Raw genomic sequence first — 26,781 nt, 5'->3', positions numbered from 1 at the left:
GGCACTGAGTAAAAGGACACGCTCCCCAAGACCACCCACTCACCCCGAAGCAGAGGGGTCTGCAGGCAGAGTGGACACGAAGGCTTTGGGGGCCCAGGGTCAGTGGCGGGAGGGGATGGACAGCTGGCTGCCCCTGGCTCCAGCCACCCAGCTGCCCACTGTGCTGGGCCGCGAAGGGGCAAGGCTGCAGCTTCCAGGAGCTTTGACTTTTTGCCCAAAGCAGGCGAAGAAGAAAGGCTCACCCCTAAGCTGGAGACTCGGGAACGAGGGACGGGTCTCACGTCCTCTGAATTCCCGACAGACAGAGCCTGCTCTCTGATCTGGCTGCAGGTCGGGGCCTGGCTGGGCAGGGACCCACCTCCACACAGGCCGCCCGGGCCTTGTGTCTGGCTTAGGGCGCCTCCCCCATCGTCCTGCAGGCAGCGGTGTTGATGGGAGCAGGACGGACGGAGAGAAGAGGCAGGAAGAAGGAGAAGGAGGGCTGGTGAGAGGGAGGGCAGGTCTGAGGCAGAGAGGGAGGTGGGGGGCAGGAGACCAGGCTGTGACAGAGGCTGAGCAGAGGAAGGGCAGACGAGAGACCAGAGAGCCCTGGGATCAGGGGCTCCGAGGCAGGTCGAGAGAGAGGCTGGGGGCCAGCGGTGCCGAGTCCGACCACGTGGAGTAAGAAGGGGATGGGCTGGGGACTGCTGACTGGCCAGAGCCTGAAGCTCACAGGCCACAGGGACAGGGCCACTGCTAGCCCAGGGACTACCTGGAGCGAATTAGAAAAAGGTACTCCTTTCTAGACGGATGTAGCCCTAAGGCAGGCACAGGACTGGATTTCAGCCCCTTCCCACCCCTTAGCCGGATGCTCTTGTGCAGTGAACAACCTGCTCAACTGTATAAAGAAGACCTGCAGGTCAAGTCAGGGCTGGGGGGCAGGAGAGGCGGGGAGTGGCTCACCACTTTGGGAAGTCTCTAACGCTCTTCTATTGCTCCAGAATCAGCCCCCAGGGTACTCATTGTCTTCCCAAGCCAGTCCCTGTGGTGAGGTGACCTCCCAGGGAACACTCCCCCTGCCCGCAGACCCTCTGCACCTCCTCTCCCACCTCCTTCCACCCACACGCATTACAGCAACAGGCGTGGGGCCAGGGGACGACAGCCCCGGTGGGGACAAACGAGCCATGGACCGGGGTCAGGTAGGGGTGCCTTCCATCCCCATTCCCCCAGTGGGCCGTCTGGTCACTGGAAGAGGGACGTTAGGGGAGGTGATAAGAGGGCCTCTTCAATTCTCACTTTCCTTTTGCTTTGAGGAAAGGTGAGCAGGCCTGGGAGGGAGAGGAGAAAGTTTACAGGAGAATGAGACTCAGTGTGGAAGCCAGAGACCAAGCCTGGGGCCAAGGGGAAGGGCCCAGAGAGGACCTGCCGACTCGTCTCCAGAAACAGTCCCAGCCCTCCGGCCTGGGAGGTCTGGGGGAGCACAAGGGTCTGTCCCTGGGCCCAGCCCCATGAAGTCCTGGGCTGACGGGCCCGCTGCACGTCACAGAAGAAGCAAGTTCGCGTCCCTGCGCTGTGGCACGAGCATCAGGTGCAATTAAATGTTTGTTTACAAACCATAAAGTTTGTTACAGACAAGGCGAGAGCAGAGAAACGGAAATAATCAAAACGAAAAGTGAAGACAAGGAAGCAAGAAGCCAGTGGCAAACCGAGACACTGGGCTCGAAACCTGACTTTGCCCAGAGATCTCAAGGCCCTGTGTCCAGGTAACACGGGTGTCCTTGGACTTACAGCGTTTTCAGGCTGTAGAGACCGGCGAACGCTTGTCCCGGGATGTGTGAGAGGTGGTTCCCAGAGAGACGCCTGCAAATCAGAGGAAAGGGCAGCGTGTCGGCAGGGAGCCAAGGTGGGTGACCTCCCTTGGCCAGCGTCGCGGGGTGTTCCTAGAATGCCCAACTTTCAGACAAGGAAACCGAGGCTCGGAGAGGCCAGCTCACTCTCCACTAGGCTCACAGGGCGTGGTGTCCTCGCCAGCTGTGATCAACCTCCAGGCCCACGTCCGCTTCAGTGCTGGCCTGCTCACCACAGCCGCCCTCACCCCCGAGCTGCGCTGCATCGGCTCACGAGACAGACGGACGTGCCTACGTCTCCCCACGCCCCACACTTCACAGCCAGGCCCACCAACCCGGGAGGGCAGGATATGGGGCGTTGGTCCAATGAGGCATTTCCACGTTTGTCGTGGGGTGGCCACCAGCTGTGACAGGAGCGAGTGCCGTGGAATGTGCTAGGTGCGCTAAAGCCTGGCTGGGCAGAGCACCGGGACGGGCTGGAAGGCCCTGCCAGACCTCCCGACCACATTGTTACACATGTCCATTCTTACCAAGACGCTTGCAGATGTAGAAACTGTGCTGACGCAGCTTAGAAGCTATTTTTTAAAAAATGTATCTCTACTAAGAGTCTCTTTATTTGACATTTATTATTTTAAAAAAACACGTGGAAAGGCATCATATGTGGGGTCTCCAAGCTTGGGTTCTGCATGTGGGCATTTTGCCTCTAAAATGGCCCCACCCCCTCTCTGGGAGTAGGGGATGGAGGACCAGCTTCCGGGTCGCAGGTGTGCCCGTGGGTCACCCGCCCAGCTCCCCCGCCTCTTCCTGCTTTCCTCTCCCACCCAAGCTGGGCCCCTCCACCTTGAGAGCCCTTGCTGCCCCTCACTCTGTCCCTTGCTTTGAGTCCTGGCTTCAATTTCCTCCCCAGGAAGGCTTCCCTAGCCCACCCACCCTGCCCCTGCCTGACCTGAGAGCCGGAGAGCCGGGGCCCATGCCAAGTGCCCACCCATCCTGCTCGGGGCTGCAGCCGGCAGGGGACGGGGGCTTTGTTTTGTTTCCCCTGAAGCACCTTGAGCTCCCCTTTCACACGGGAAGGGGAGTGGAGACTGAGTACTTGGTCTGGAAAGAAGCTCAGCCGTGGCCATGGGGTGACGGGCAGGCTATGTGCACTCTTAGAGGGCACTGTCTTGGGCCAGGATGGGGAGACCTGCTAGGGAGGAGGGGGTCGGGGTGGAGGTGGAGCATGGAGTGTGTTTGGGGCCAGAAGCCCACGGTTTGAGAGTTCAAGCAGAGCCCGGTAGAGCCCTAGGGATCCAGGGTGGTGCCCAAAAAGAGCCAGCAGGCTAGGGGGGCCGGGAATTGGCAAGGATGAGAGTGGTTGGGAGCAACATGGCCTGGCTGCCCAGAGCAGGCGGGCGGGCACTCTGGCTGAGAAGCTGGCTTGCTTACGGGCACCACTAGGGCATGAGGCCATCCTGCAGGGTGACCGCCGTGCGGAGGATTAACCAGGGAGGACTTTGTGGAGGAAGTGGGCCTCGCGTTGGCCCTGATCGAGTGGAGAACAAGCTGGTGGGCCTGCGGGCTGGAGGGGAACATACTCAAATGCAGGAGGGAAGCAGGGATGTGAGCAGGACCAGCCTCATTGGAGCAAAGCTGGCCAGGTGGGCTTGGGCCCACGACAGAGCGTCTTCAAAGTGGGTCCTTTGGGCCACAGGGAGCCAGAGGAGGCACCTGACCTGGGAAGATGCACTCTGAAGATGGGCAGAGTGCACCAGAAATGAGGTGGGCGATCTGCCTGTTAGAGGCTGGTGCAGCCCCACAGGTGAGGGGACGTCCAGGGACACAGCTTAGGGGATGTCCAGTCGGCGGCAGTGGGAACAGGACCGAGGGACACTTCAGGGAAACACCTCCGGGCCTGGGGAGCAGGTCGGGGACAACCCCTGGAGAGGAGCAGAACAGACGGAAAGGAGGAAGGCTGCAGAGGGGTGGTCGGGGGAGGAGCGGAAGCTGGATTTCCGAGCTCCTGCACCATGCAGCCCCCACTGCCACCCTCGGTCCCACACCTGGGCCAGGTAGACCAGGCCCTGCTCCCCAGGACAGCTTCCCAAGGCCCTTCCTGCTGAGTCTGCCCCTCCTGGGGAGCCAGGGCCTAGGTGTCAGAGGTCACAGCACCTCCAGCCCCAGCGGAGGCTCTACTCACAGTTCCTCCAGGAAGCGCAGGTGGTGGAAGAGGCCGGGCTGCAGCTCCGTGAGGTTGTTCATGCTCAGGTCTCTGCAGGGAGGAGACAGAGCGGGTGGGCTGTGGGCTGCCTGACCCGCCCCGGCCCCGCCTGTGGACACTGCGGGGCCCCGTGCCATCCGCACGCAGAGCCGGGCAGCGCCCTCCTGGGTCCCTGGGCCAGGGCCCTCCCTCCTCCCTCAGTGGACTGATTCTGATGGGGGCGTGGGGAAGCTGACTGCCCCCTACCCTGGCCCGGTTTGGGCTAGAGAAAAATTCACAGGCCTCTAGAGCAGGAGGGACCACTTAGCACACAAGACGTCTGTGTGCTTCCTCCCGGGGGAAAGTACCAGACACTAGCCCGCATGTGTGATCAATCCAGGACAGGCCCTGGGGTCACCCTTTTACTCCATCCCAGAGCCAGTGGATGTCACCACCCTCTGAGGCCTCCACAGTCTGTCTCCCGTTGTCTCCCGTTGTCTCCCCGCTGCCCCCAGGACCCTTCTCCAACCAGAGTCTGGCCCCTGGGCACGTCACAGAGAACGCCGGATTCCCGAGTGGCAGGATGAAGACATGCCCCCTCCATGGGCTCCCACCTTAGACCACTCCAGCCCGCCCACGTCCTCTGAGGGACCCTGTGGGCATTTCAGTGCCACTGCCCCTGAAGACCCCCTGCACACACAGGGTCCCAAGAGTAAGAGCTGGCATTTCCTGGAGGCCCCTCCGCCAGGTCCGGGCTAACCTTTATCCAAATAATCCCATTGAATTCCCACAACAGCCCCAAGGTAGAGTCCACCGTTACTCCATTTACACTCAAGAAAACAAAGAGGAATGGGCACTGAGCACTGAGGTCAACTGTCTCCTCCATTTACCCTTCAGACCTCGAGCTCTCAATCACCGTGACCTTCAGTTTCCTCATCCCTAAAAGTGGGTGAACACCCCAAACTCCCAGAGTCCTCATGAGGAGGCAGTGAGCCAGTGCCTGCAGACCAGCCAGCAGGCTGGGGAGGGAGAAGAGCGCTGCCCTGGTCTGTGGTCCTGCCCTTTCCTCAGTAGGGCGAGCAGATGCATGTGTGTCCCGCACATTTGGGATCCATCCTGTTTTGAAGCCCTCGCCAGCCCTGCCCCAGGGCACAGAGTGAGCCCAGAACAGACACCCACTGCTGGGTCCCACCCCTAGGCCTCCGGCAGCCCCTCCCGCCAGGGACGCACTTGAGCTGTCAGACCTCAACATCTCCATGTTCCTCAAGAAACACACTTGCTGACGAGTGTGCTAGAGGTGGTAGGGAGCCCAGCTCCAACCTATACAAAGCCTGCTTAGTCTCCAGTGTTTTATCCCCCATGTGCTTGGCCTCGGGGCACCACGTCCTCTAAGGTGGAAGACGTCTGAGCGCGCAGGAAGAGCTGGGAGCCCGCTGGTTCCCGTCCACACTCCCTCCCCACTTCCCGCGAAGAAAGAGGCCCTGGGCCTGCCCTTCCAGGAGGAAGGCTGAGTGAGGTGTGGCAGGGGTGCTGGTGGCCATGGAGGACACAGGACGCTGGATGGAGGCAGGGAGGATGGAGAGGCCCGCAGAAGCCCAGGCCGCCGCCTCTGCTGAGTCCGGGCCTGGCTCATTGCCAGCCAGGCGGGAAGGCGTGAGGTGCCACAGGAGCGATTACCTCCCAACATGCGCCCTTGCATTTCTGGACGTGTCTCCACAGGCGCGGGCGCAGGAGTTCAAGGAGCACGCGGGGCGTGTGACTCAGGCCTCATCACTCAGCCGTTCCCCCAGGGGCCGCAGCGCAGAGGCTCTGATGTGGCTCCAGCATCCCCAGCCCCACCACCGATGAGCGGCCTCATTGTTCTCCCCAGGGAGGAGGGGGCCTGCCCCAGCCCGCCCCCACATCCTGCCCAAGACAGCACCGGGCCAGCTGCGGTGCCCAGGGGAGGGGTGGGGAGCCCCCTCCAAACCCAGGCCTCCACAGAAGGAAAGGGGCGGGGCTGGTGCCAAGGAAAGGGGGCAGGGGAACACTTGGAGCAGGAGAGGGGGTCCAGTGAGAGCCCTGAGCTGAGGTCCTCCCGCTGAGCTGCAGGCCTGGGGGCAGCAGAAGACCCTGGGGTGGGGGGGCACCGGGCAGCCTCAGGGGGCATGCAGCGCCCGGGACGCTGACCACAGGGGTCCTGGGAAGTTGGTGATTCTGAGCTAGGACGTTCTCCGGGCAAACGAGGGAGCCTGGCTCAGACTTGGCCGCCTGAACCAGGGCAGTCAGGGGCCCGGCGTCCGGCTGTGTGAGCTTGTACGTACTGACAAGGCATGCGAGCTCTTGGACACGCTTGTCTCGTGGGGTGCTGGGCACACGTGTCATGTGAGGGCACACGTGTGTGTTCGTCCATATGTGTGTAGAGTGCTGTGCTCTTAAAACTCACAACGTTCTCAAAGCACCCACGTGTTATAAAGACAGAGACTCTGGGAGAAGCGCATCCAAATCTCACCCCCTCCTCTGGCTCCTTTGTGACCTTGGCAACCCAGCTCCATCTCTGGGCCTTGGGCCTCCCCTCTGGTCTGTCTCCCCAGGACAGGGCACAGTTGGCTCAGAGGTGGTGTTTTGGGGCCTGACTGGTGGCTGAACTGGACATGGATACCTGAACTCAAGCTCTGCTCTGCCACTGTCTCCCTGTGGGCACCACACACGCACAGGCACACACACGTGCACGCACAACCGCTCCCCAGGACGGGCCTCGTGGGCAGCCGGCCTGTGCAGGACACAGAGCCCCCCACACACAAGGGCCTGGCCTGGTTTAGGTCTTAACACTTTCTGAACAAGAGGCACCATGTTTCCTTTTGCACTGGGCACCTCAAACTGCTCCTCCCAACTGACCCGCAAGGGTGGGTTGCAGCCCATCCTGAAGGGCATCAGGGCTCTGTGTGCTCGGCTGGACACAGCCGTGGGGGGACTGGACAGGGTCACTGAGCGGGGCTGCGGGCGGGGCAACCGGACCCCCAAGGAAGCAGGGTGAGGGGCGTCACCACTGAGACGAGGAACAGTTTGAGAAGAGGGAAGACGCTGGGAGCTGGAGGCAGAGGGCGCACAAGACCTGAAGCTGGCCGGGTGGGGGTAGCGGGAGCCCTCCCCTCCCTTGGGCTGACACTCAGGGGCCCTGGGGGTTTGTTGTTTGTGTTTTCCCTGCAGGAGAAACAGTGGATGGCAAAGCCCCCCGGGTCCTGCGGGAGGGCCTGGGAGGAGGTCCCCACCGGCGGGACAAGAGGCTAGGAAGCAGCCCCACCCCTGCAGCCAAGTAAAGGGTGGCCAGGGAGACTGGGAAGGGAGCCCCGTCCCCGGTGTGGCTCTGCCCCCAGGTCACCTCCTCTGGGAGGCCTTCCCAGTCCCCCCACCCCGGCAGCGCTGGGCAGCGCCCTGGGGGCTTACACGGCTGTGTTCGCGCTCCCGCAGGGGCTTCAGCACGACGCTCACGGCCCACCACGTGCCCGGTGCCGCCCTGCCTCAGCCCCCGGCGCAGCGCTGGGCAGCAGCGTGAGGCCGGCCAGGCCACGTGACGTCTCCCAGCCTCTGTCTGCCCCTCTGTGAAACAGGGATGATGGTCCTTGCCTCACGAGGGTTGGAGCAAGGACTGCGCGAGTCAATGTATCATACGAGTTAGTGAAACACCTACAGGCCCCCCTCACTCAACATGCCTCCTGGTCAGCGCCGTCCTCATCTAAGTGAATCATGACGAACTATGGAGACTTGCACGGAGTGACCCTCGTCACGTGGGCTCCCCCGCATGCGAGGGCTTGGTCTCAGTCTCCTCTGCGCCCTCCAGTCCTGGGGGCCACGTGGCACCTGGGGGTGCACTGACCACAGGTGAATGATCACAGCTCGCCCGGCTTCTGCGGACAGCCCTCACCAGGGCGCCGGGTTTGAATCTGATTTGAACTTCCCCCGCTGCTTCGGGGCTCCTCCACGGTGCTTAGTTCCAAGGTGGCGCACAACTGATGGGAGCCGTTGTTAAACGCTCACTCTTCTCTTGACCCAACGGCCTTGAGAGGGTGGACGCGGAGCCCTGCCCTGAGGTCCCTCCAGCGTCCACAGTGAGCCGGCTTCTCCTAGGCCTCGTCCTCCGGTCAGGGCCTGTGGTTTAACAACCTGCACAGGCCAAGCCGGGCTGGGCACGTCTCCTGCTGTGTTGGGGGACAGCGTGGGGGTGGGCAGGGAGCAGGCCAGGCCCACCCAGAAAGAGTCCAGCAGGGCCCCCAGGCCAGCTGCCACTCACAAGATGCTCACGGACCTCCTCTGTCAACAAGAGGCAGGTGACAGGACAGAAAGACCATGGAATTTGGGGTCACGGCCCCTTTGAGCCCCACAGATCACTAGGGTCTTTCCTGCCTTACAGCTGTGGGCTCAGGGTGCCGGGAGTGGGGGTCGGGGACAGCCTGGGGCTGGCTCTGGGCCTCGAGCCCACGGTGCTGTGGGGAGGTAGCCACGACGCCCCACACTCGTGCTCTGCTCTGTGGTCTACAGACTGCTCCTGCAGCCACCCTCCTGTCTGGTTCTAAACTCTGTGTCTGGACTCAGAAGGCGGGGTCGACAGGGATGGCTTCCTGGGGCAGAAACGAGGGATTCGGAGTGGGAGGGGCCACAGGGGTGGGAGGAGGGCGTGAAGGAGGAGGTATGGGGGATGGTAAGAGAGATGCGGGGGGTGGGGCTGGCACCTGCACTCGGGGTCACTGAGGGGTCCCCATGGTTATTTGGCCAAGATGAGGCTCGCACAGGTCAGACGAAACTGGGGAGAGAGCAGTCCTTGGGTGACCCAGTCAGTCAGGTGGGGCAGGAGGGACGAAGGCAAGAGAAGGAGCCGCTCCTAGAAGCCTGGAAGTCAGGTGAGAGGGGCTTTCTAGCCCTGGGTTCACACCCCGGAGCCAGGCAGTGTCGCTCACAGGATCACGATATTTTGTCACGGCTTGTGGGGCTCCTCAAACTGACGGCAGAGAAAGGAGTCCAAGGGTGGAAGAGGCCAGGAGAGGCACCCCACCTCTCCGAGTTGGCACCTGGCCACTGCCTCGTGTGACTGTTTAATTTCCACTCATCAAAGTCAAGTCAAATCAAAAGTTGGGCTCCTCAGCTACACGGGCCTCGCTTCCAGGCTCAGCGGCCGCAAACTGGACAGTTTGGACAGAGGGTGTGTCCCTGGTGTCTGTCGGTGGCCCCAGGACAGCCCCTGCAGTCAGCCCGGCCTGCATCCCACTCCCAGATCTGTGCTTGCTGGCTGTGTGACTTTGGGCAAGTGACTTGACCTCTCTCCGCCGTGGTCTCCTCGCTGGTAAAGCGCTCTCTGGGGCCTGGCATGCAGTAGACAGCCAGCACTGCCCCAGTGCTGCCGCCACCGCGGCCCAGCTGAAGTGCCTCCTCCTGCAGGAAGCCTCCAACCTTGAGCGCTCACATAACTACCCAGCCGTGTGTTGTTCAATCAGCATTTATTAAGCACCTACCGTACACCAGGCCGTGTGCAAGGTGATGACGCTGCCAAGTTCAACAATGCAGGATCCCTGCCCTCAAAGAGCCAGCAGGTGAGACAGCGACGAGAGCGGACAGTGACCAGTCACAGGGCCTCAGGCTAACCTCCGGTTTCTGTGGGCTCGCTCACCAGCCAGGCTGCCCACCCCGCCCACCCCTGCAAACTGTCCTCGCCTTCTGGGGCTGGTCTCCCCACCCACACAGACAGGCACTGTCCGTGTCACACAGGCATCAGCGTCGGGGGCCCTTTTCTCTGCAGCACGGAAGGGTGGGGCGTGTCCCACAGGGAGCCCTGGCCAGGACTGACCTGGAGCCGGAGGGTCCAGAACAGACTCCTGGAGGACTCGCCTCTCCACCTGCCAAGCTCAGTGTCCTTGACTCACCAGCATCGCTTCCATCCCCTGCTCTGATCTCAACTCCATGCGTGTGGATGTGCCTGGGCGGAATTCTGTCCTCCCCCTGGACCCAGAGCCCTTAGAGGGGAGGGCTGTGACGTCCCATTAGATCAGAGCTCCCGAGGGAGGGACGGTGGTCCCCCCAGGCTCCCAGGAGATGGGCCAGGTGAGGCTGGGCCGAAGTCATGGGTGGGAGGGCCTGGGTAGCCCTGGAGTGGGAGGGGAGTGCACTTTGTGTGCAGAGCAGACCACACAGCCCCAGCCCTGTTTGTTTAGCTGAAGCTCTGGTCCTGGGCCTTTATCCCACCAGATAAAGAGGCAGGGTGTGTCTGGAGGGAAACAGGAGGAGGCCCTCTATTCAGAGGCCCCCACCCCACGTCCCAGCTGGAAGCCTTCCTCTCACATCCAGACCCCTCATCCCCTGTCCCCTTCCCATCCCAGCACCTCAGCATCCAGCTGAACTGTGCCCACCTAGCCAGATGGTTTTCTGGCTTCTCAACTTGAATCTAGTGGGAAGAGCAGAAGCTGGAGGTTCGGAGCATCTGGGAGGAGCCGCCTTTGCTGGGACAGACCTGTCGCAGACGCAGACTCCGCAGAAGGAAGGTCCCATCCCAGACCCGCCTCTCCCGCCCCTCCCCATGTGAAGGCCTTCTGCATCTCTGTCTCCTTCATCAGGCCAGGAGGGAAGCATTCTTTGTTCCCTTTTAAATGAAGAAAGGGAGACTCTTTGCATCTAGTCACACAGTTAAACAAGTGGCAGAGCCAAACCACGCGCTTGGCTCTGCTGAGCCCAGCTGCACACGGAACCCAGGAATGAAAGGTGGAGAGGTGGGAAGTGGGGGTGGGCAGATCTGGGAACAACAGAGGGAACCAGAGGGGAGGGAGGGAGAGGGAAGGCAAGGGTTGGGGGAGGGCGAGGGACGGAGGGCCCCCACCCCTCCTGGCCTCAGCCTTGGCCTCAGGGTCCCGCTCGCTCCCTGGGCTTCGAGGACCAGTGGAACTTTCCGGAGCCCGGCCCCCTTCCTCCAGCTTCACCTGGGTGAGCCAGGCCCTGCCCTCTCCACCCAGGAGGTCCTGCCCACCCACAGAGCCTCACCTGTCCTTCTTCCCAGCATCATCCGGCCCCTGAGGCCCCACTGCCTGGTCCCGGGGTGGTTCCTGCCATGCTCTGTGCTGACCCTCACCTGTCCACCCGTCCCACCACCTTCGTCCCTCCCCGGGGCAGGAGCTCCAACAGCCTGCCCTCCTCCCCAGGCCCTGCCTGTTTGGTTCGGGGACGTACAAAAAGACTAGACCCAAGACCTCAATCTAGCGCCCCTTTCCAGCGACGTCCTTCCTGACGCCCGCCTGGCCCCCTCGTGCTGCAGCTGGGCTGGGCTGAGGACAGACAGAGCCTTTCCCGCTGGCTGGGGAGTTCTCTGTGGGCGCTGGGGCCAGTCTGCTTGGGTCTGTCTCTCGCCCAACTGCCTCCCAGCTGTTTGAGGAATTGGGGGGCGGGGCGGTTAGCTATGCCCAGTGGTGTGTGGCGTCCCTCCCTCACCTGAGCTCACCCCAGAGCCTTTCCCCTGGGGAAGCAGCTCTGCAAGGTTGCAACAGAAAGGGGTGGGGCGGTGGAGGGAGGGTGTCCTGGGTCAGCCTTAGGAGGCGCCAGCTGCTGCTTCTCTGCGGCCTCCAAAGGACTGCCACCTGCCTCAGCCCTGGTCTCTCATCTTTGATCCTCTGATCTCTGGCCAGGGTCCCCCTGCCAAAGACATTCCTGTCTCCCTGGCCTCCTCCAAGGAAAGGCAAAGGGCTGGGTGCCCTCCCCGCCCAGGCTCCTCCCTCCTCCCTGTGCTGTTCCGCCTGGAAGCCCCAGAGGCCCTGGGACAGGGACTTGGCTGGGTCCCCCTGAGGCGGTGGGGTCTTGCGGGACAGGGCACAAAGGCAGGGCTGGCCACTGGGCCACCACTGGGCAGATGCCCTGGCCGGACACTGCTGGGCAGGTGCCTTCAGCTCAGTTCCCTGTTCCTGGAGCCCACGTGTGCCGAGCCTTGCTGAGGTTCCTGTGCCCGAGTGCACACAGGAAAAGGGAGGGGAGGGAGCACACCTGCCCTCAGGAAGCAACAGCCTGAGGAGGCATTCAGAGCCACAGGCACAGCTGGACAGGGCCTGGAATGTTAGTGCTGGAGGAGTCCCAAGTGCCTGAGGACCAGGACACAGTCTGGGAGGGCTTCCTGGAGGAAGGCCAAGAGGGGCAGGGTCAGCCCTGAGAAAATGGCCTGACCTGAGTGAGGGCTTTGCCGGGAATGGGGGGCCTGAGCAGGGGTGCTGAGGATAGCAGGGAGGGGTGGTGCAGCGGGCACCCTGGTGGGCTTCTGAGTGAGAACTTGCTTGGGAAAGGGTCTTTGCAGGTGTAATGAAGTGAAAGATCTTGAAATGGAGAGAGCCTCTCAGACTGCGTGGGTGGCCCTGAACCCGATGACAAGCGCCCTTAGAAGAGACACGCACAGAGGAGGGGGTGACGTGGAGACAGGCAGTGACGCGGACACAAGCCCTGGGAGCTGGCAGCAGCAGGAGTTAGGGAGGCGGCGTGGATTCCCAGAGCTCCAGGGAGCGGGGCCCCGCTGACACCCGGACTCTGGGCTTCCGGCCTCCAGATGGGAGAGAATCCATCTCTGCTGTTTTAAACGCCGTCTGTGGAGCTCTGTGACAGGAGGGACCGGAAGTGTACAGTGAGGGTCAGAAGGCTGCGGGCACCCTGCCCTCTCCCCGTGCTCGCCTCCCTCTCTCGCTGGGGTTCCTCCTGCCGCCTGAGACCCCAGCCTCCCACACCTCACTGGGGAACCCGAGAGTTCTCCCCAGAGTCCTCTCGGGTCGGCTGGGACCCAGCACTTCCACTCCGGACACCAGGCCAGCAGAAAGCCCTTCAGGTGCTCACCGAGCACTCATGGTGGCCCTGTCCATGAGACCCCAAACTGGAGGGCCCACCTGTGTGCCCCGGGCAGCATGGACCGACAAACCCAGTGTGGGGTGAGGGAGCCAGAGGCCAAACAGCGCTCGGTCCACATCCACGCACAGCGCGGGCCCGGGCGGGGGCGGGGAGCGGCGGGGACACTGCTGATGTTCTGTGTCCGGTGCTGGTTACACAGGGGTACTCCGCTGTGAGGGTTTTTTAAGTCCATTTTCCTTTCTTTCTTTTTCCTTTTTTGTGGAGGGAGGTGATTAGGTTCGTTTGTCTAAGAATTATTTAAGGGAGGCACGGGGGGTTGAACCCAGACCTCATGCCTGCTAAGCAGGCGCTCTCCCGCTGAGCCCTCCCGCCCCCACCAGGCTGTGAAGCTTTATCTGGCCACACGCTTGCCACAGGTAGTAGTCTCCTGTGTGATGTGCAGTGCACTTAAATAAAAAGTTAGTTTAAAAAATGAGAGAGAGAGGGACTCACTCTGAAATTCTTTTGTGAACCTGCTGCCACCTAAGGTCTCCACCTGGAGTCCCACGACATCCTGGGGACATGTCCCAGCCTTTACCTTGGGGGCCTGAAGTTGGACGTGTATTTCCATGTGTCATGCCACCAACCTCACCCGCATCTCCCTCGCAGGCCCTGGCACCCAGTAGGCGCTCAACAAACGCTTGCTGGGACCAGCTGCAGGGCCAAGGGCTTTGCTGTTTTCAGCCTGCCCCCAGAGGTCCCAGCCGTGGGTCCCAGGGTTCCGAGGCAGGACACTGACCACGGCTGTCTCTTCCCCCATAGCCCCCCACCCGGCTGCGCCTGTCTCCACCCCAGCACATACAGGGCAGTGAGCCCCCAGCACAGATGGTGGGTCTGACTCGTCTGGGACCTTCAGACCCGGACACACAGAGCAGACTCAAGGACCAGCAGCCTCGGGTCCCTGGGGCCCCCTCTCCTCCCAAGCCTGGCATATCTTTGTCTTAGCTTGTTGGAAACTGGATGGAACTTTTCGAAAGTTTTCTTTAAAAAAAATAGTAAAGAGGATGAATAGGAAAGGCAAAAACTTCTAAGGGGACAGATTCATAGATGTCTCACCCTCACGAAAGTCAAGCCCAGCCCCGGGCGGGCCGACTGGCAGCTTACGAGGCTCCCCCATCGGCTTCGCCCTCACCGCAGCCATCTGGGTCGCACGCCACACCGAGCCCGCAGCGGAGCCAGGCCAGCACTGCCCACCAGGACCTCTCACAGGTGAGCGCAGCCGCTCCTGCTGCTGACACCGCGCCATCTTTTCCTTGCTTTCGTCACTCATCCCGGCGGTAGTTCTGAGCACCCACGTGCAAGGGGCTTGGGCAGCACTGAGACGCCAGCCCTGCTTTCCTGGGGCTCCCAGCCCAGAGCGGAGACAGAAGGGTGGACAGGAGGTAGAAGCCAGGGAGGGAGTCCTGGGCGGAGCCGGCATGCGGAGGGCAGCCCTCTTGCAGGGCTGAGGGCTGAGAGCTGAGGGCAGTTCCTCGGGGAGACGGACATCTCAGTCAGCCCCTCGTACCCTAAGTCAAGCTGATGCTTCCCCGACATCCTCCAAGACCGCTCCCCAGAGCTGCAGGCTTCCTGCCCGAACCCATTTCCCAACAACAGCCCTGCAGTAAATCACAGTGATGTCCACAGGCCGACAGCTAAGTACAAATTAGGTAAACGCCACTGGGGGCGAGGTGGGCGCCAGGCAGTGGCTGGCCGGCTGACGGTCTGATTTATCCCAAGGACAAGCTGTAGGGAGGGGCTTGGCATACTTTAAAATGCAGACTTGGACCCAGTAGGTCTGGGGTGGTGTCGGAGCTTCTGCACCCAAACAGGGTCGCAGACAGGGCGGATACTGCTTGTCTGGGACCGTGCGCTGAGCTAGGGGCTCCGGGACTTCCAGGGGACCCGAGACTGAGTCTCCTGAGAGCCCCTCAGGAGTGCATTTTCCATCACTCTTTGCCAAGTTTTGACCAGACAAACTCGGAGACGTCCGGCAGCAGGGGGCAGGGGGCAGAGTGCAGGCGCAGCGACGTGTGAGTCCCGCGAGGGGCCGGCCCAGGCCCTCAGCCTCCTCGGCACCAGGTGGCCCGCAGGACCCTGGGGACCGCCCCGCACCTGCATCTCCAGCCTCCAAGGGGCCTCAGCCCACTGGCCAGTGCTCACGGGGTTAACAAACCAGCAGTAGCTGCCCCTCTCCTCTGCCCAGAATCGTAAGGAGACTGGGGTGTTACAGCAGGAGAGTGGAGGGACACCAGAAAGAACTTCCCAGGGGTCACATTCCTGACGGTCAGGTGGGGAACGGCTGGCCTGCCCTGGGGTGGCAGCCCAGGCAGGCGCAGGGCTGCAGGGAGACCTCAGGAGGCCCTCAGGCCAAGCTTCCAAGCTGAGCGTCTCAGAACTTCCCCTCTTGCTACACTCTCCCCACTGCCCCCACGGGCTCTAGGGCTGCCCGACTGCACTGGGCACGCCAGGGTCCTGGGGGCCAGGAATTGCCTGAGCCTGAGCCCCACCCTCCAATGGTGCCTTTGCACCCCGTGCCAGTCTGGACATGAGGCTAGCGCTTCCTGGCAGGGGGAGGCGGGGCAGGCAGGAGGGGCGCCTGCAATGAGTCTAGGGGTGGCGTGGCGCCGACTGGTGGGGTGGTGGGCGTGCCTCTTTCCGCTGGCTGCACGTGGTTAAGGGGGAGCCTTGTTCTGGCCGGGCACACAGCCCTGGAGGTGCTGGGGACAGTGGTGCCTCGTCCTGGCCCTGGGATCTCGAGAATCACTGGGCAAGACCGACTCAGGGACCCTGGCCCCACCCTCACCACAACCTCTCACACCCCTCTCCCCTCCCTGCCCTCTGCACCTTCATTTATACGACCATTTCTCTAGAATATCTGGGGACCAGAACTATCAACCCAGTTGGAAGCAGGCCCAGAAGGCTCTCAGCAAGTTGGTGATAAAGAGAGAATTCTAGCCAGGGTGGCCTGATTCCAAGTCCACTGAACAGAGAAGGGCTCAAAGGTGCAGACAAAACTGGAGGAGGGGGCCTGCCGAAACCCCCACTCTTCCAGAACGTGCAGCCCCCACGGTACAGCCGGAGAGAAACGCAGTGGGACGGGGGAGACTCGGGAGGGGAGGGGGCCAGGCAGCAGGGGTACGTTGGCGGGGCGGGGCTCCTGGGGAGGGGCTGGGGGGCTCCCACAGTGAGTTGCTCAGTCTTTGTGTCCTGCTCATTTGTTACATAGAGAGTTGTTAATGTAATACAAGGGCCTGGCACATCTGGCCGCTGCTAAGTACACACAATAAACTATAAAACCACACTGAGCTGGAACTGCGTCTCAGGCCCCCTCCAAGCGCATCGTGCTTTAACCATTTAACCCTCAGCACAACCCCACTTCACGGGTCAGGAAATCAAGGCACTAAAAGAGCAATCCTCCCCAAGGACTGACAGAAGGCAGAGCAGGCTCTGAACCCAGGCGGGATGGCCCTAAGCTCAGCCTGTAACCCTGCTGCTATGCCCCGAACCTGGAAGGAGCCCACAACCAGGACGCTGAGGGGCCCCCGTCCCCATTCATGCAGAGTCCTCGCCCACCAGAGTCCGAGGACTGACTGATTCGCAGAAGTGTGGGGACCCCCCAGCCCAGCGCAGCCCTAGATCCTTGCCTCTGCACGAGCCATGCTCAGGCTGAGGAGCCCCGCCCGGTGAGGCCGCCTCTCCTGGCTCCGGGCGCTCAGGTGCACTGGACAGAGGCTGCCTCTCCCCGGCAGCATGCCTGGCTGGGGGGTGCTCCGTTCCACCCACCGTTCCTGCCTCGCCCGCAGGCATCACGACTGTGGGAACAGAAGAAAAGGTCTAGCAGGCAGGGACCCAGGGCACAAAGCACAGAGAAGGGATCCATCGAATCCACGGCCACCTGGAAAGGGAGGCAGCCCAAGGACCCACGCTCTGCAAACTAGAAACACGAGGCCCAGAGGCTGAGGGCAGGCCGGCTATGTGGCTTGTAAGACCCAGTGCAAAATGAAAACCTGAGGCCCCCTGGTTAAAAATTAAGAATCTGGGGACGGCAACAGCAGAGGAGCAGTCCAAGCTGGGGCCCTTCTACGAGCACAGGGCACAGCCACCGCGGACCCCGGCCAGGGCGGGCCCGGGTCCCCAGCTCACCAGCGCTGAGGCCGGTACCGCGTCAGGTGTCAGGAGGGCTGGGGTCCGGCAGGCGTGTCAGAGGGACGAGCCCTGAGCCCAGGGTGAGTGAGGGTGGGGGCCGGGCCGCCCCGTTCCTCACTTCTGTCCCCAGCAGAGGTCCTCTAGCTGCCTCGTCACCGTGTACTGCAAAGGCGGGGATTTGCCCTCGGCCCTTCCTGCCTCCACGCTCACAGGCCAACGCTGGGTCCACCCCACCTCCCGCCCCCAGCCCTGGTGCCCGGATCTGAGCTGCGGGAGGGCGGTGAGGGCAGGTGCTGCTGGTACAGCCCGCCACCTGCGCAGGGCGCCCCTGCAGGTGGAGACCAGGACTGCGTGTCCGGCTGCGTGTCTGCGTGAGTCTGTGTCTGTATCTGTGCTCCCCGTGTGTCTGTCTGTCTGTGTGTCTGTCTGTGTCTGTATCTGTGTCCCTGTGTGTCTGTGTGAAGGGAGGGGCGATGTGGGCCTGAGAAGAAGGGCCCCAGCAGCACAGACCCGCCCGTCTGAAGGGGGGGCCTGGCCCCACCCTGAGAGCCCCCCACCCCACACGAGAGACATGGTCCTGCCATCAGGAGCCTGAGTGGAGGAGGCAGGTGGACAGACAGAAGAGCAGATGAGTGCCCCCTGCACAGTGGCAGGCGGCAGTGCTACCTGGCATCTCCCAGAGAGGGACACACACACCCCCGTCTCAGCCTCCCTGCCAAGCAGGGCCTTTCCGCACAGCTTTCACCGGGGCCACCGTCGCCCGCCTTGCGGTGAGTGTCCGCCTGGGGCCTCCAGGGCCTGATCCAGGGCTTTCCCTGCTCACAGCCACCACCCCGGGGTCTGCACGGGGGCATTGGTCAGGCATGAACTCTGCCCCTCTGTGCCCTCCTGCTGCTGCTGTGGGCCTGCCAGGTGCAGCCTCACCCCCATCATGTGCCACCTGAGGTGTGTGCTGGCCTCATGTCCCCCCAGCCCCTCAAAACTCCCTCACCCTTATGTGGAAGGGGGAGCAGCAGCCAGCCCCAGGAGGGCGGTGGCAGTCGAAGCCTTTGGCTGCGAGTCCTGGTGGGCAGGGGCGCCAAGTCTGCAGCCGTGAGATGGGGAGGTCTGCTCCCACAATGGCCAGGGGTCAGCGGCCCTGCCACTGATCCTTGACAAAAGGGACAGGGGACGGGGGCTGCAGCACAGAGGGGTGACGGTGTTATCAAAATCCACAGGGCACTCACAGCAACAGGGGCTTAACCACAGGAGGCCCCTGCCCACTGAGCCCACTGCCCTGAGGATGGGTCATTGGGGAGGACCCCTCCTACAGGAGGTGTCAGGAGCCCCTCAGTAGTGGCTGCCTCTGGCCTGTTCCCAGGAGCTGAGGGCAACACAGGTCGGGGGACAATTCTGACTAGCAGATCACTCCGGGCACTGGAATAAACCCTGCCATCGTTGGTCCTCAGAGGCCCCTAGGAAAGCAGTGTACTGGGCAAGGTGCAGACAAGGACAATGCCGCCCCCGCCCCCTCCAGAGCCCATCTGACCTGGCTCTGAGCCTAGGACTACATCCAAATTCCTGACACCCCCTCCCACCGCGCTATCTGGACACCCTCGGGGACACTGCCTCCTCCAGCACCTCCAAAGTCCAAGGCGGGGGGAGGGGGGAGGGCTCACTGCAGAGCCCACCCTCCTGGTCTTGCTGCCAGCAAAGCCCAGACAGCAGAGTGGCGGGGGCGCCAGGGCTGCTGCGGGCCTGCCTCCGGCCCTCTCCCATGTGCCCGCCCCAGTCTCCGGGGTGGCCGAGTGCTCCAGCCAGAGGCCCGGGGCCGGGCACCATGCTTACACTGGAGCCAAAGAAACGGTGGAGGCTGAGGGGAGGAACAGCCAGGTCCAGCAGCAGGCAGTGCAGGGAGAGACTCGACTCCTCCTGGCCAGGAGCAGACCAGCTTCCCCGCCACAGCAGGGCTCCCGGGTGTGCGCAGGGTCCCCTCGCCTGGCCGAATGCTTCCTGGGGGTGCTGGATGATCTACCCCAGCTGCCCAACACCATGAATAGAGTTTGTTTTTGTTTTCATTTCTTTTAAAATGTGCTTTCAGGAGAAAAAGGCAGAAAAGTTCTGCTCTGGAACACCCAGCCTTGGAGAAGGACAGAGGAAGCCGTGGAGAGAAACCCAGGGCGTCCAACCATCTTCCCTGGGCCAGCCCTCCCTCTCCCCAGGCGCCTAGTCCACCGGCCCCATCTGCCTCTCCTGGTCCACCAGGGCCTTCACTGACAGGCCCAGTACGCTGGCTCCTCTGAGGCTCCAACCTCTCGGCTAGTCCCCTGGAGACGCCTCAGATCCACCCTGGAGGGGGGCCAGCCTGTCTCCCCTACACCCTCACCACACCTCGCAGGGGCTCCCAGAGGCCATGGCTGGCAGGTGGAAGTGGGTGGGGAACCACGCTGACTCTTTCTGAGAAAGATAGGAACCTGGCCGCCAGCTTGGCGGGGCTGCTAGGCCTGGGGGTTTAACTTGTCCAGAATCTGCCCAGCCCTCGGAGCCCAGACCCCCAGGCCTGCCCTCTGCGAGGCAGGCGCACCACGGTCAGAAGGAAGACGGCCAGGCTGAACTCAGCACTGCACGGGCTGGCTGGCGGCCTCAGCGAGCTTCTCAGTCCTTAGGGTGGAGAAGCAGACTTCTCACCTGTGCCTCCCCCGCATGAGAAGAAGAGATCGAGGTGCTTAAGAAAGGGCAGTGAATGCCGACAGTTACACGAGAGGTACGGCGGGGGCCCCAGCTGTGTCTGCAGGGGGCCAGGCGAGCTGGGCTCCAGGAACTGGCCTTCCCAAAGGCCTAGTGTCCTCCTGGAAGTCCAGAGAATGGACATTTGAACCAGGAAGGCGTCTCCACCGTGTGCTGGAGCAGAGGGAGGAGGCAGAGAACGGCACGAGCCACGTCCCTGGCCCCAGCCTCCGACTCCCCGTCTCAGGGTTCGCCAGAGGAGACCCTTGGCCCGCTCCCCTCCCAGGGCCGGGGGAACTCAAGGTACAGGCCCTCCTTGCTGGCTCTAGAGGAGACAGCAGGCAGCAGCAGGGCAGGGGACCCAGTGGAAATGCTGGCTCGGGAGGTGCCCTGTCGCGGGGCAGCTAGGCCCGGCCCCCACCTGCCCGCGGCCAGCCCCTGGGGCGCGCTCTGGCACGGCGCGGGGAGTGGTGCCAGCCCGGGGCCCTCCTCCCCACCCTGGCCTGCTGCCGCTTCCAGAATAACCCTCTGTCCGCAGCATGCATTTGGCCTCCTGGTGTTGCTCTCCTCCTGAGACCTGTTCTCCCATGTCTGAGGGAGAGAAGAGACCTAACTTGTTGTTAGGAATTGGGGACCCCCCCTTTTCACCAGAGGACTGCTTAGCACAGAGGGGCTCCCCCAGTTCTGACAGCCCAACTCAGGGAGTCCGTTTCAGTTTGTCTAGAACTTGTCTTTTCCAACGTGGGGGAGGAGGGTTGGAAATTTCTCCCTGACCCCTGTCCCTTGGACCTTCCCGAAGAGTCCAGAACCCCAGCAGGACACCGTGTCCTTGGCCCTGCACCCAGCAGGTGGGTTACTAGCCTAAGGGCACTCAGCCCCTCCAATCCTTGAGACCCTTAGGGCGCTTCCGAGGGTGGAAAGGGAGCGGGTATGTCAATGGTGCATCCATACCTGCCTCTCCCTGCACTGCCCCAGGGAAGTCTCATTCCACTGAACTCCATTTCTAGGGAGAAGCTGCACTCTCCACACAGCGGTCACCTGGAAACCTGGACTGTCCCTCTGGGAAGAGTCCTCCACGGGCCAGGCGTCCCCACCAGGAGGGCTCCCGGGAAGGCATTTCCTGAGGGGAAGGGAGGGGGCCTTACCAGTGAGGAGGGAGGCAGGTGGGATGGCCGCCTGATGGGGTCTAGACTCTGGCACCTGAAGTCCCCCATCACAGCAGCTCTGTTATCCCCTCCCCAGGCCTCAGCAGATCCTTTGCAGTTGAGGGTTGAGAAAACAACCGTGGAGGTTTCAAGGCAGATACTAGACAAAGGCCCCCTTGGCTTCCTTTGTGCCCTTGCACCTCCCCACACCCCCATGGGGGAGTTCTCACCAGGAAGAAGCCGAAACTTTGGACAAAGACGTACAGCCTGTAAACTGAGGCGCCGACCTGGACCCAGGGTCCGGGCCGGGCTCCCCAGGGCCTGCCTCCCCACCAGTGGGCACGGGGGCCATCAGGGTTGAGAGCCCACAGGACAGAGAGGGGGACCAGGACGGGAAGGCGGGGCTGGCCGGGCGGGCGGGGCCAGCTCTGCTCCAGGCCAGGCTTTCTTCCTCTCTGCCAGCCGCCCCACCCGGGCGCGCCCTGCCCGCTGCTGCTGGAGGCCAGAGGCTTCCTTCTTCTTTTGCCTGCGGCTGCTTCCTGCCTTTCCTTTGAACTGGGGTGTTGGTTCCCCACAGGCTCACCCTCCTCCAGTGATCCCGCCCCCCTCTGCCTTTGATGGGCCCGGACCCCCCAGGCTCTGCTGGCACCCAGCTTCTGGGGTGGTTCCCCCGCCCCACCCACCCTGCGCTTCCCTGCCCTGGGACCTGAGCTCAACCTGCGCCCCACCCCCAGCAGCTCTCCCTGCCCCCCCCTCGCTGCATCGGGACAGGAGGCTCAGAGTTGATTTCTCCTGCCTCTCCCACTGTTTCTCAGTAGAACCTGTGACACTGGCATCCACAGCAACTGAAGGGTTAGAACTCACAGTTCCCAAGTCTGTGGGAAGTGGGCGGGGCACACAGCACAGGCTCTTAGAATCTATTAGGAAAGGAAACGGAAGCCTGGCCTCCAAGGTCAAAATCGAGAAGAGGCACGTGGAACCCCCAGACATAGCCCCCACCTCCCAGGTCAGCTCTTCTCCACCAGCTGCAGGTGTCTCTGCTGCTTCATACGACAGGCCCTGCAGGGCCCCGCTGCTGTGTTGGGGAGCAGGCTGGGGTCTCCCACCCGTTGCCCCGCCACCCCCACGAAGCTCTATGTGTGCACCGGCCAGAATCTGCTACTCCAGATTCCCAGAGAGCCCCCCGACACACGCGGGCACGCACAGGCCTCCCCCCGACACACGCGGGCACGCACAGGCCTCCCCCTGACACACGCGGGCACGCACAGGCACATGCCTATTCCACACCTTTCACAGAGCAGCTCCTCTCCTCCCAGCGCTGGCTCCAGCACTTCGTCCTCCCGAAAGACTTCCACGGCTGACAGTTCTCGGCCTGACCACCCCAGTAACAACACCGGCAAACACTGAGCTCTTCCCCAGGGCCGGGCACTATGCCAAACCCTTTACAGACTCTACCTCAGTGAATCCAGACAACAGCCCTGCCTACGAGGTAGGTATGAGCCCCATTTACAGATGAGGAAACTGGCCCAGATCACCTGCTCACGATGACGCCAGCCCTGCTCCGCTATGGCCAATGCCTGTGCCTGTGCCCCCCGCTCCCCCCAGCTCCCTGCCTCCGTCTCATCACCCCTCAAGCAGGGGTGAGGAGGATGCGAACCACTCAGAACCCACGCACACTCCCATGTGACCTTTCGTCAAGTCCACTGGTTGTCACAGGCAGTCTTAAGAGGACTGAAGTCCCAAGGGGGCAGGAAGCTGGCGGGCGGGTGTTGCCTGGGGTGGGGCCCCTCCCTCAGTGCCAGTGCAGAGGGGATGGAAATGGGTGCTGAGGGGAAAGGTCAAGTGCATGTGCCCAGGTCTTTCACAGCAGCCGCCAAGACAGCTTTTCCCCTGCCAGTCACTGCCCGGCACAGCTCAACTCTGGGGGCAAAAGGAGGGGCTCAAGGTACCAGAGATTCTCCAAGCCAGGACAACTCAGTGTCGCCAACATCTGTACGTGCTGGTCTCCTCACTGGGTGGACGTGGGTCAGGACAGAGAAGGGGAACCCCACCTTCTCACGCTGTCAGGCCGGAACACCCCAGAGCAGGGGCTGCAGCACCCCCAGGTCAGTTCCCAGGAGGACGTCCAAACCCCCGTGAGCCCCGTGAGCCTCACTGAGACCACGGGTCGGAGGTACTAGCAACGAGAGAACTTGCAGGGCTGAGCGTTTGAAGCCTGGCCTTCCCACCTTCTCAGCAGGGCAGCAGCACCCAAGGCTGTCATCATCTTGCCCTTGGGGGTAAAGCAGAGATGGCAGTGGTACAGAGAAGGCTTTCTGGCCTTCCCTGGAGCCCAGATGGACAAGGCAGAGCTGTGTGCACAGAGAAGGGGAGTGGGTATAAGGGAGGGGCAGCGATGTGAAGTGTGCTGGGAGACCTGCAGAGTCACCTGGAGCCCGCAGGTCCTTGGTGCCTCCTACGGTTCAGTCTGCGGCTGCTTCCAAACGTCCCCAGGTGCCCCCTCTGACCGGCCGCTCCCTGCACATCGAGTGCTTCCGTCTCACCTTTCACTTCCCCACCCTGTGTCAGGGAGACCTGCGTGTTCACCCCACCCCCAATATCCGCCAGCCAGCTGGACCCCAGAGCCCCAGGCCAGCCAAGCACTGGCGAGCCCAACACACCCCTCCTCTCCTCCCACCACCAGCGGCTCCCTTGGGTCCTCCACTCACCCCAGGCTCAACTCCCTCGTGTTAAGGTTCGGCTTCCTGCCGCCTCCACCAGACACCCACGGAGGCAGGACAGCGATGGCCACCTGTCACATGGCAGGCATGGTGCTGGGTACTTGATCCGACACATCGCCCCCTGGATCCCTGCCACCACTTCTCCCCAAGCACAGATGATGGCTTAGGGGAATTTGGTGGCGCAGTAGGGGCAGAACTAGGAAAACCCTGGAGTCTGAGCGGCCCAGACAGAGAGGCCCTGCTGGTCAGGGCCGCAGGTGCAAGTGTAAGCTGTCCTCAGCAAGTGCTGGGCCTCCTGGGCTGCAGCTAGACCTGCGGTCCCTTTGCTGAGGAGGGAGGGGAGACCCTCACACCGACCCACCCTGAGTTGGCTGCCTGGGCAGCTCTCCAGAAAGGCCAAGGAATAAGCCCCCTGCCCCCAGCAGAGACCCTTCAGTCACCATCCAGACAAGACCCCTGCCTCCTGCCCTCCCTCCACGATTCCAGAGTCTGCTGCTAAGTCCCACGTTGCGTGGGACCCTGCCTTCCCTCCCCCCAACTCTGGGAAGCACAGTCTGAGTCTCGGGAGAGAGGAGCTTTCTCAGCCCCCATGGAGACATGGGATTGGCTCAGAAAATCCCAAATGCTGACTTGCCAGCTCCAGGGGAACTGTGACAGGACAGTGGGGGAAACTTCCTGTGGTCGTGGATGGTGGGACGCTGGAATTGTTACGGCGGCACTGTCTTCTCCTTCCCCAAGTCCTTCCACAGAAAGGGTGTGTCTGGGGGTTGGACCAGTCAGCCTCAGGAAGGCCCTGTCTCCCTGCCCCTCAGCCTGGAAAAGGAACCTTTCTTCTGCTCCCCCAGGGAAAGGCCCCACAGAAGTCACTTCCAAACCCTTTTTAGCCACAGAATCCATAAGGAAGCGATGTCCTATACCACCCACATGTAATCGGCTCAGGGATCCGCCCTGTGAGGAGCAGGTGCGGGGCCAGGGCCACCCTCCCTTGCCAGCAGTGGGGCCCCTCAAGGCCCCAGGGCCTTCACCCCGGGAGAGGGAAGGATGCAGTTTGCTCTCCTGGAATCTCTTCACTATCTCCTCTCCCCTGGCCCCCAGCCCATGTCTCTGGGAGTGGAGGGGGACATCCCATAGGGACAGAGAGATGGGGAGGGGAGCCTCCACACCCTGCCAGCACTGAATGCCCTGGTCCCATTTAATTCAACAAGTACTTACCTGACTCTGACAACTAGACCGGCTCCCACCTGCTTTCTCAGAGCCCCCAAGTGCTGCAACCCAAAGTGATACAGCACCAGGACCCCATCCCTTGGACAGAGGGCCCCAGACTTTCCCACTTACTCTCCTCCTCTGAGTGAAGGTGATGGGGCCTGGGCAGGGCTGAGCCAGGAAGGGTTTCCTCTCCTTAGAGCCGGGGCAGGTGGTCTGGAACTGCCCTCACCCACTCCTCCTGACCAGGTGGTGAGTGGTCAGAGCCCATGCCTCAGGCCCTGAGGCGGAGCCCCTCTGAGCCACCCTCAGGACAGCACCCCCAGCAGGGTCCCCTTCCCGAGCCGTCTCACCCCAGCTCAGACTCTAAACACAGCCTGCCCACAAATCAGTGTCTCCAACATGGCCTCTTGGGATGTGACTTCAGAGAGGACCCTGGGGAGCCAGGAGGCCTCAGTGAAGAGAGGTGTTGCAGGCAGGGGCCCTCTTGGAGGAGACCAGAGTGGGGAAAGACCCTCTCCCGGCTTCTGGGACCTCCCACCAAGGCCACCCAGCCTTGGTGTGACAGCTCTGCTCTTCTGGGCAAACAACCTTTCCACCCCACCGGGCCCCCTCCCTTCTCCACCACCAAGTCAGCCAGCGTTGCCAGCTATGTCCAGGGCACTGCTCTGCGGGAGAAGAAAGCAGCAAGAGGAGAAGGGGGCGGGCCTGCGCCCCTCCAGCCCAGGTACAGAGGCCACCTCTCACCAAGCCTGGGCTCCCCGGGCGAACCCCGAGACGGGGCCAACTGGGAAACCACGCCAGGCAAGCTCAGGCGCACTCCTGGTCGATCCTCTGTCTCAGGCTTTCCTCCCCGCCCCAGGCCCGCGGGCCCGCATGCCCCCACCGCGCAGGTGCCCGGACCGCGGCGGGCGGCGGGGGGAGAAAGGCGCGGTACTCACAGGTAAGCCGTCCTGGGGTCCAGGTCGCGCGGCACGGCCGAGAGCCCGCGCTCCGAGCAGTCGGCCGACAGCGAGATGCCGCCCCGCTGGCAGCGGCAGGGGGCCGGGCAGGCGGGCCGCGGGCCGGGCTGGGGCGCGCCGCGGGCGCACGGGCAGGCGCACAGCGCGGCGCAGAGCCACAGCGCGCGGAGCCCGGCGGGGCTGGGCATCTCGGCGGCGGCCCGGGAGCGGCGGGCCGGGCGGCGGGCGGCGGCACCTGGCGGCGGGGACACGGGCTCTGCTGGGCGGCGGCGTGCGCGGCGCAGTCAGGCTGGCGCAGGCATCGCCGAGCGATCTTCGCTCCTGGTTTCACGGGTTGGGCTTGGCAAGGGAGGGAGACGCGGCGGAGGAGGAGCCAAGGCAACTTTCTCGCCCGTCCGCTCCCTTGCCTCCTTTCTTCCAGCTGGCGGGGGCTTCATCCAGGAAAGGAAAAAAGCAAAGAACCTGGGGAGGGACCTGCCGCGGTTTGGAAACGTCCCCCGAAGCCCGGGCTGTGGGTCAGGACCCCGTGCCTGCAGGGACTGCCTCGGGGTCACAGGGGACTCAGGAGCCCTGCGGCAGCCCTGAAGACTTTCCACAGCTCCCAGCCCCGCCGCCGCCTTTCCTACGGGAGGAAACTGGGACCCAGGAGGGAAGTGCTTTGTTCAAGGTCACCGCTGGTGGGAATTTGGGGTCCCCCTCGGCCCCTCCGTGGGGAGGGGTGGGGGGACAAGAGGTTGTCCTGAAGGGTGAGCTCTGAGGGGCCTCTTGCAGGCTGGGTGAGGGGGCCTTCTCGCCGAGCCCCTGCCCGCCACTGCAGAAGGGTGCGATGTCTACCGCAGGGTGTCCTTGCATGCAGCCCGGGTCAGGTGTGAGCCCGGGAGCACTTGACCCTGCAATCCGCGGAGCCAGGCAACAGCTGGGGGACCCGCCCACCTGGCCGTGTGGTCAGGCTGAGAGTCGGCGGTGGGCGCCACCTGGAGGCCAGTCCTGCAGCCACAGCTCAACCAGCCCCTGGCCAGACAGGCCAGCCCCGAGGCC

The 26,781-nt window shown here is 62.9% G+C and overlaps 1 protein-coding gene across 3 annotated transcripts in view; it reads right to left on the bottom strand.

The window, feature by feature from the left end:
• LGR6 (leucine rich repeat containing G protein-coupled receptor 6) overlaps positions 1–26,093 on the bottom strand; it is an 86,243-nt gene extending 60,150 nt beyond the window's left edge. For 2 of the 3 annotated variants that reach the window (XM_072948848.1, XM_072948849.1), the window contains exons 1-3: positions 25,723–26,093; positions 4,006–4,077; positions 1,768–1,839 (exon numbers count right to left, since the gene is read on the bottom strand). In XM_072948848.1, coding sequence (XP_072804949.1) covers positions 1,768–1,839; positions 4,006–4,077; positions 25,723–25,931 — 353 coding nt within the window. In that variant the 5' untranslated portion in view covers positions 25,932–26,093. Of the gene's footprint in view, positions 1–1,767; positions 1,840–4,005; positions 4,078–22,145; positions 22,270–25,722 lie in introns of those variants that run through there. The other variant, XM_072948850.1, reaches the window with a different exon arrangement.
• Between the last annotated feature and the right edge of the window lie 688 nt (positions 26,094–26,781).

This window comes from Vicugna pacos, chromosome 23 (assembly GCF_048564905.1).
Source record: "Vicugna pacos chromosome 23, VicPac4, whole genome shotgun sequence".
Lineage (NCBI taxonomy): Eukaryota > Metazoa > Chordata > Mammalia > Artiodactyla > Camelidae > Vicugna > Vicugna pacos.
The sequence above is the reverse complement of the archived record's forward strand: the minus strand, read 5'-3'. Positions and strand labels throughout refer to the sequence as shown.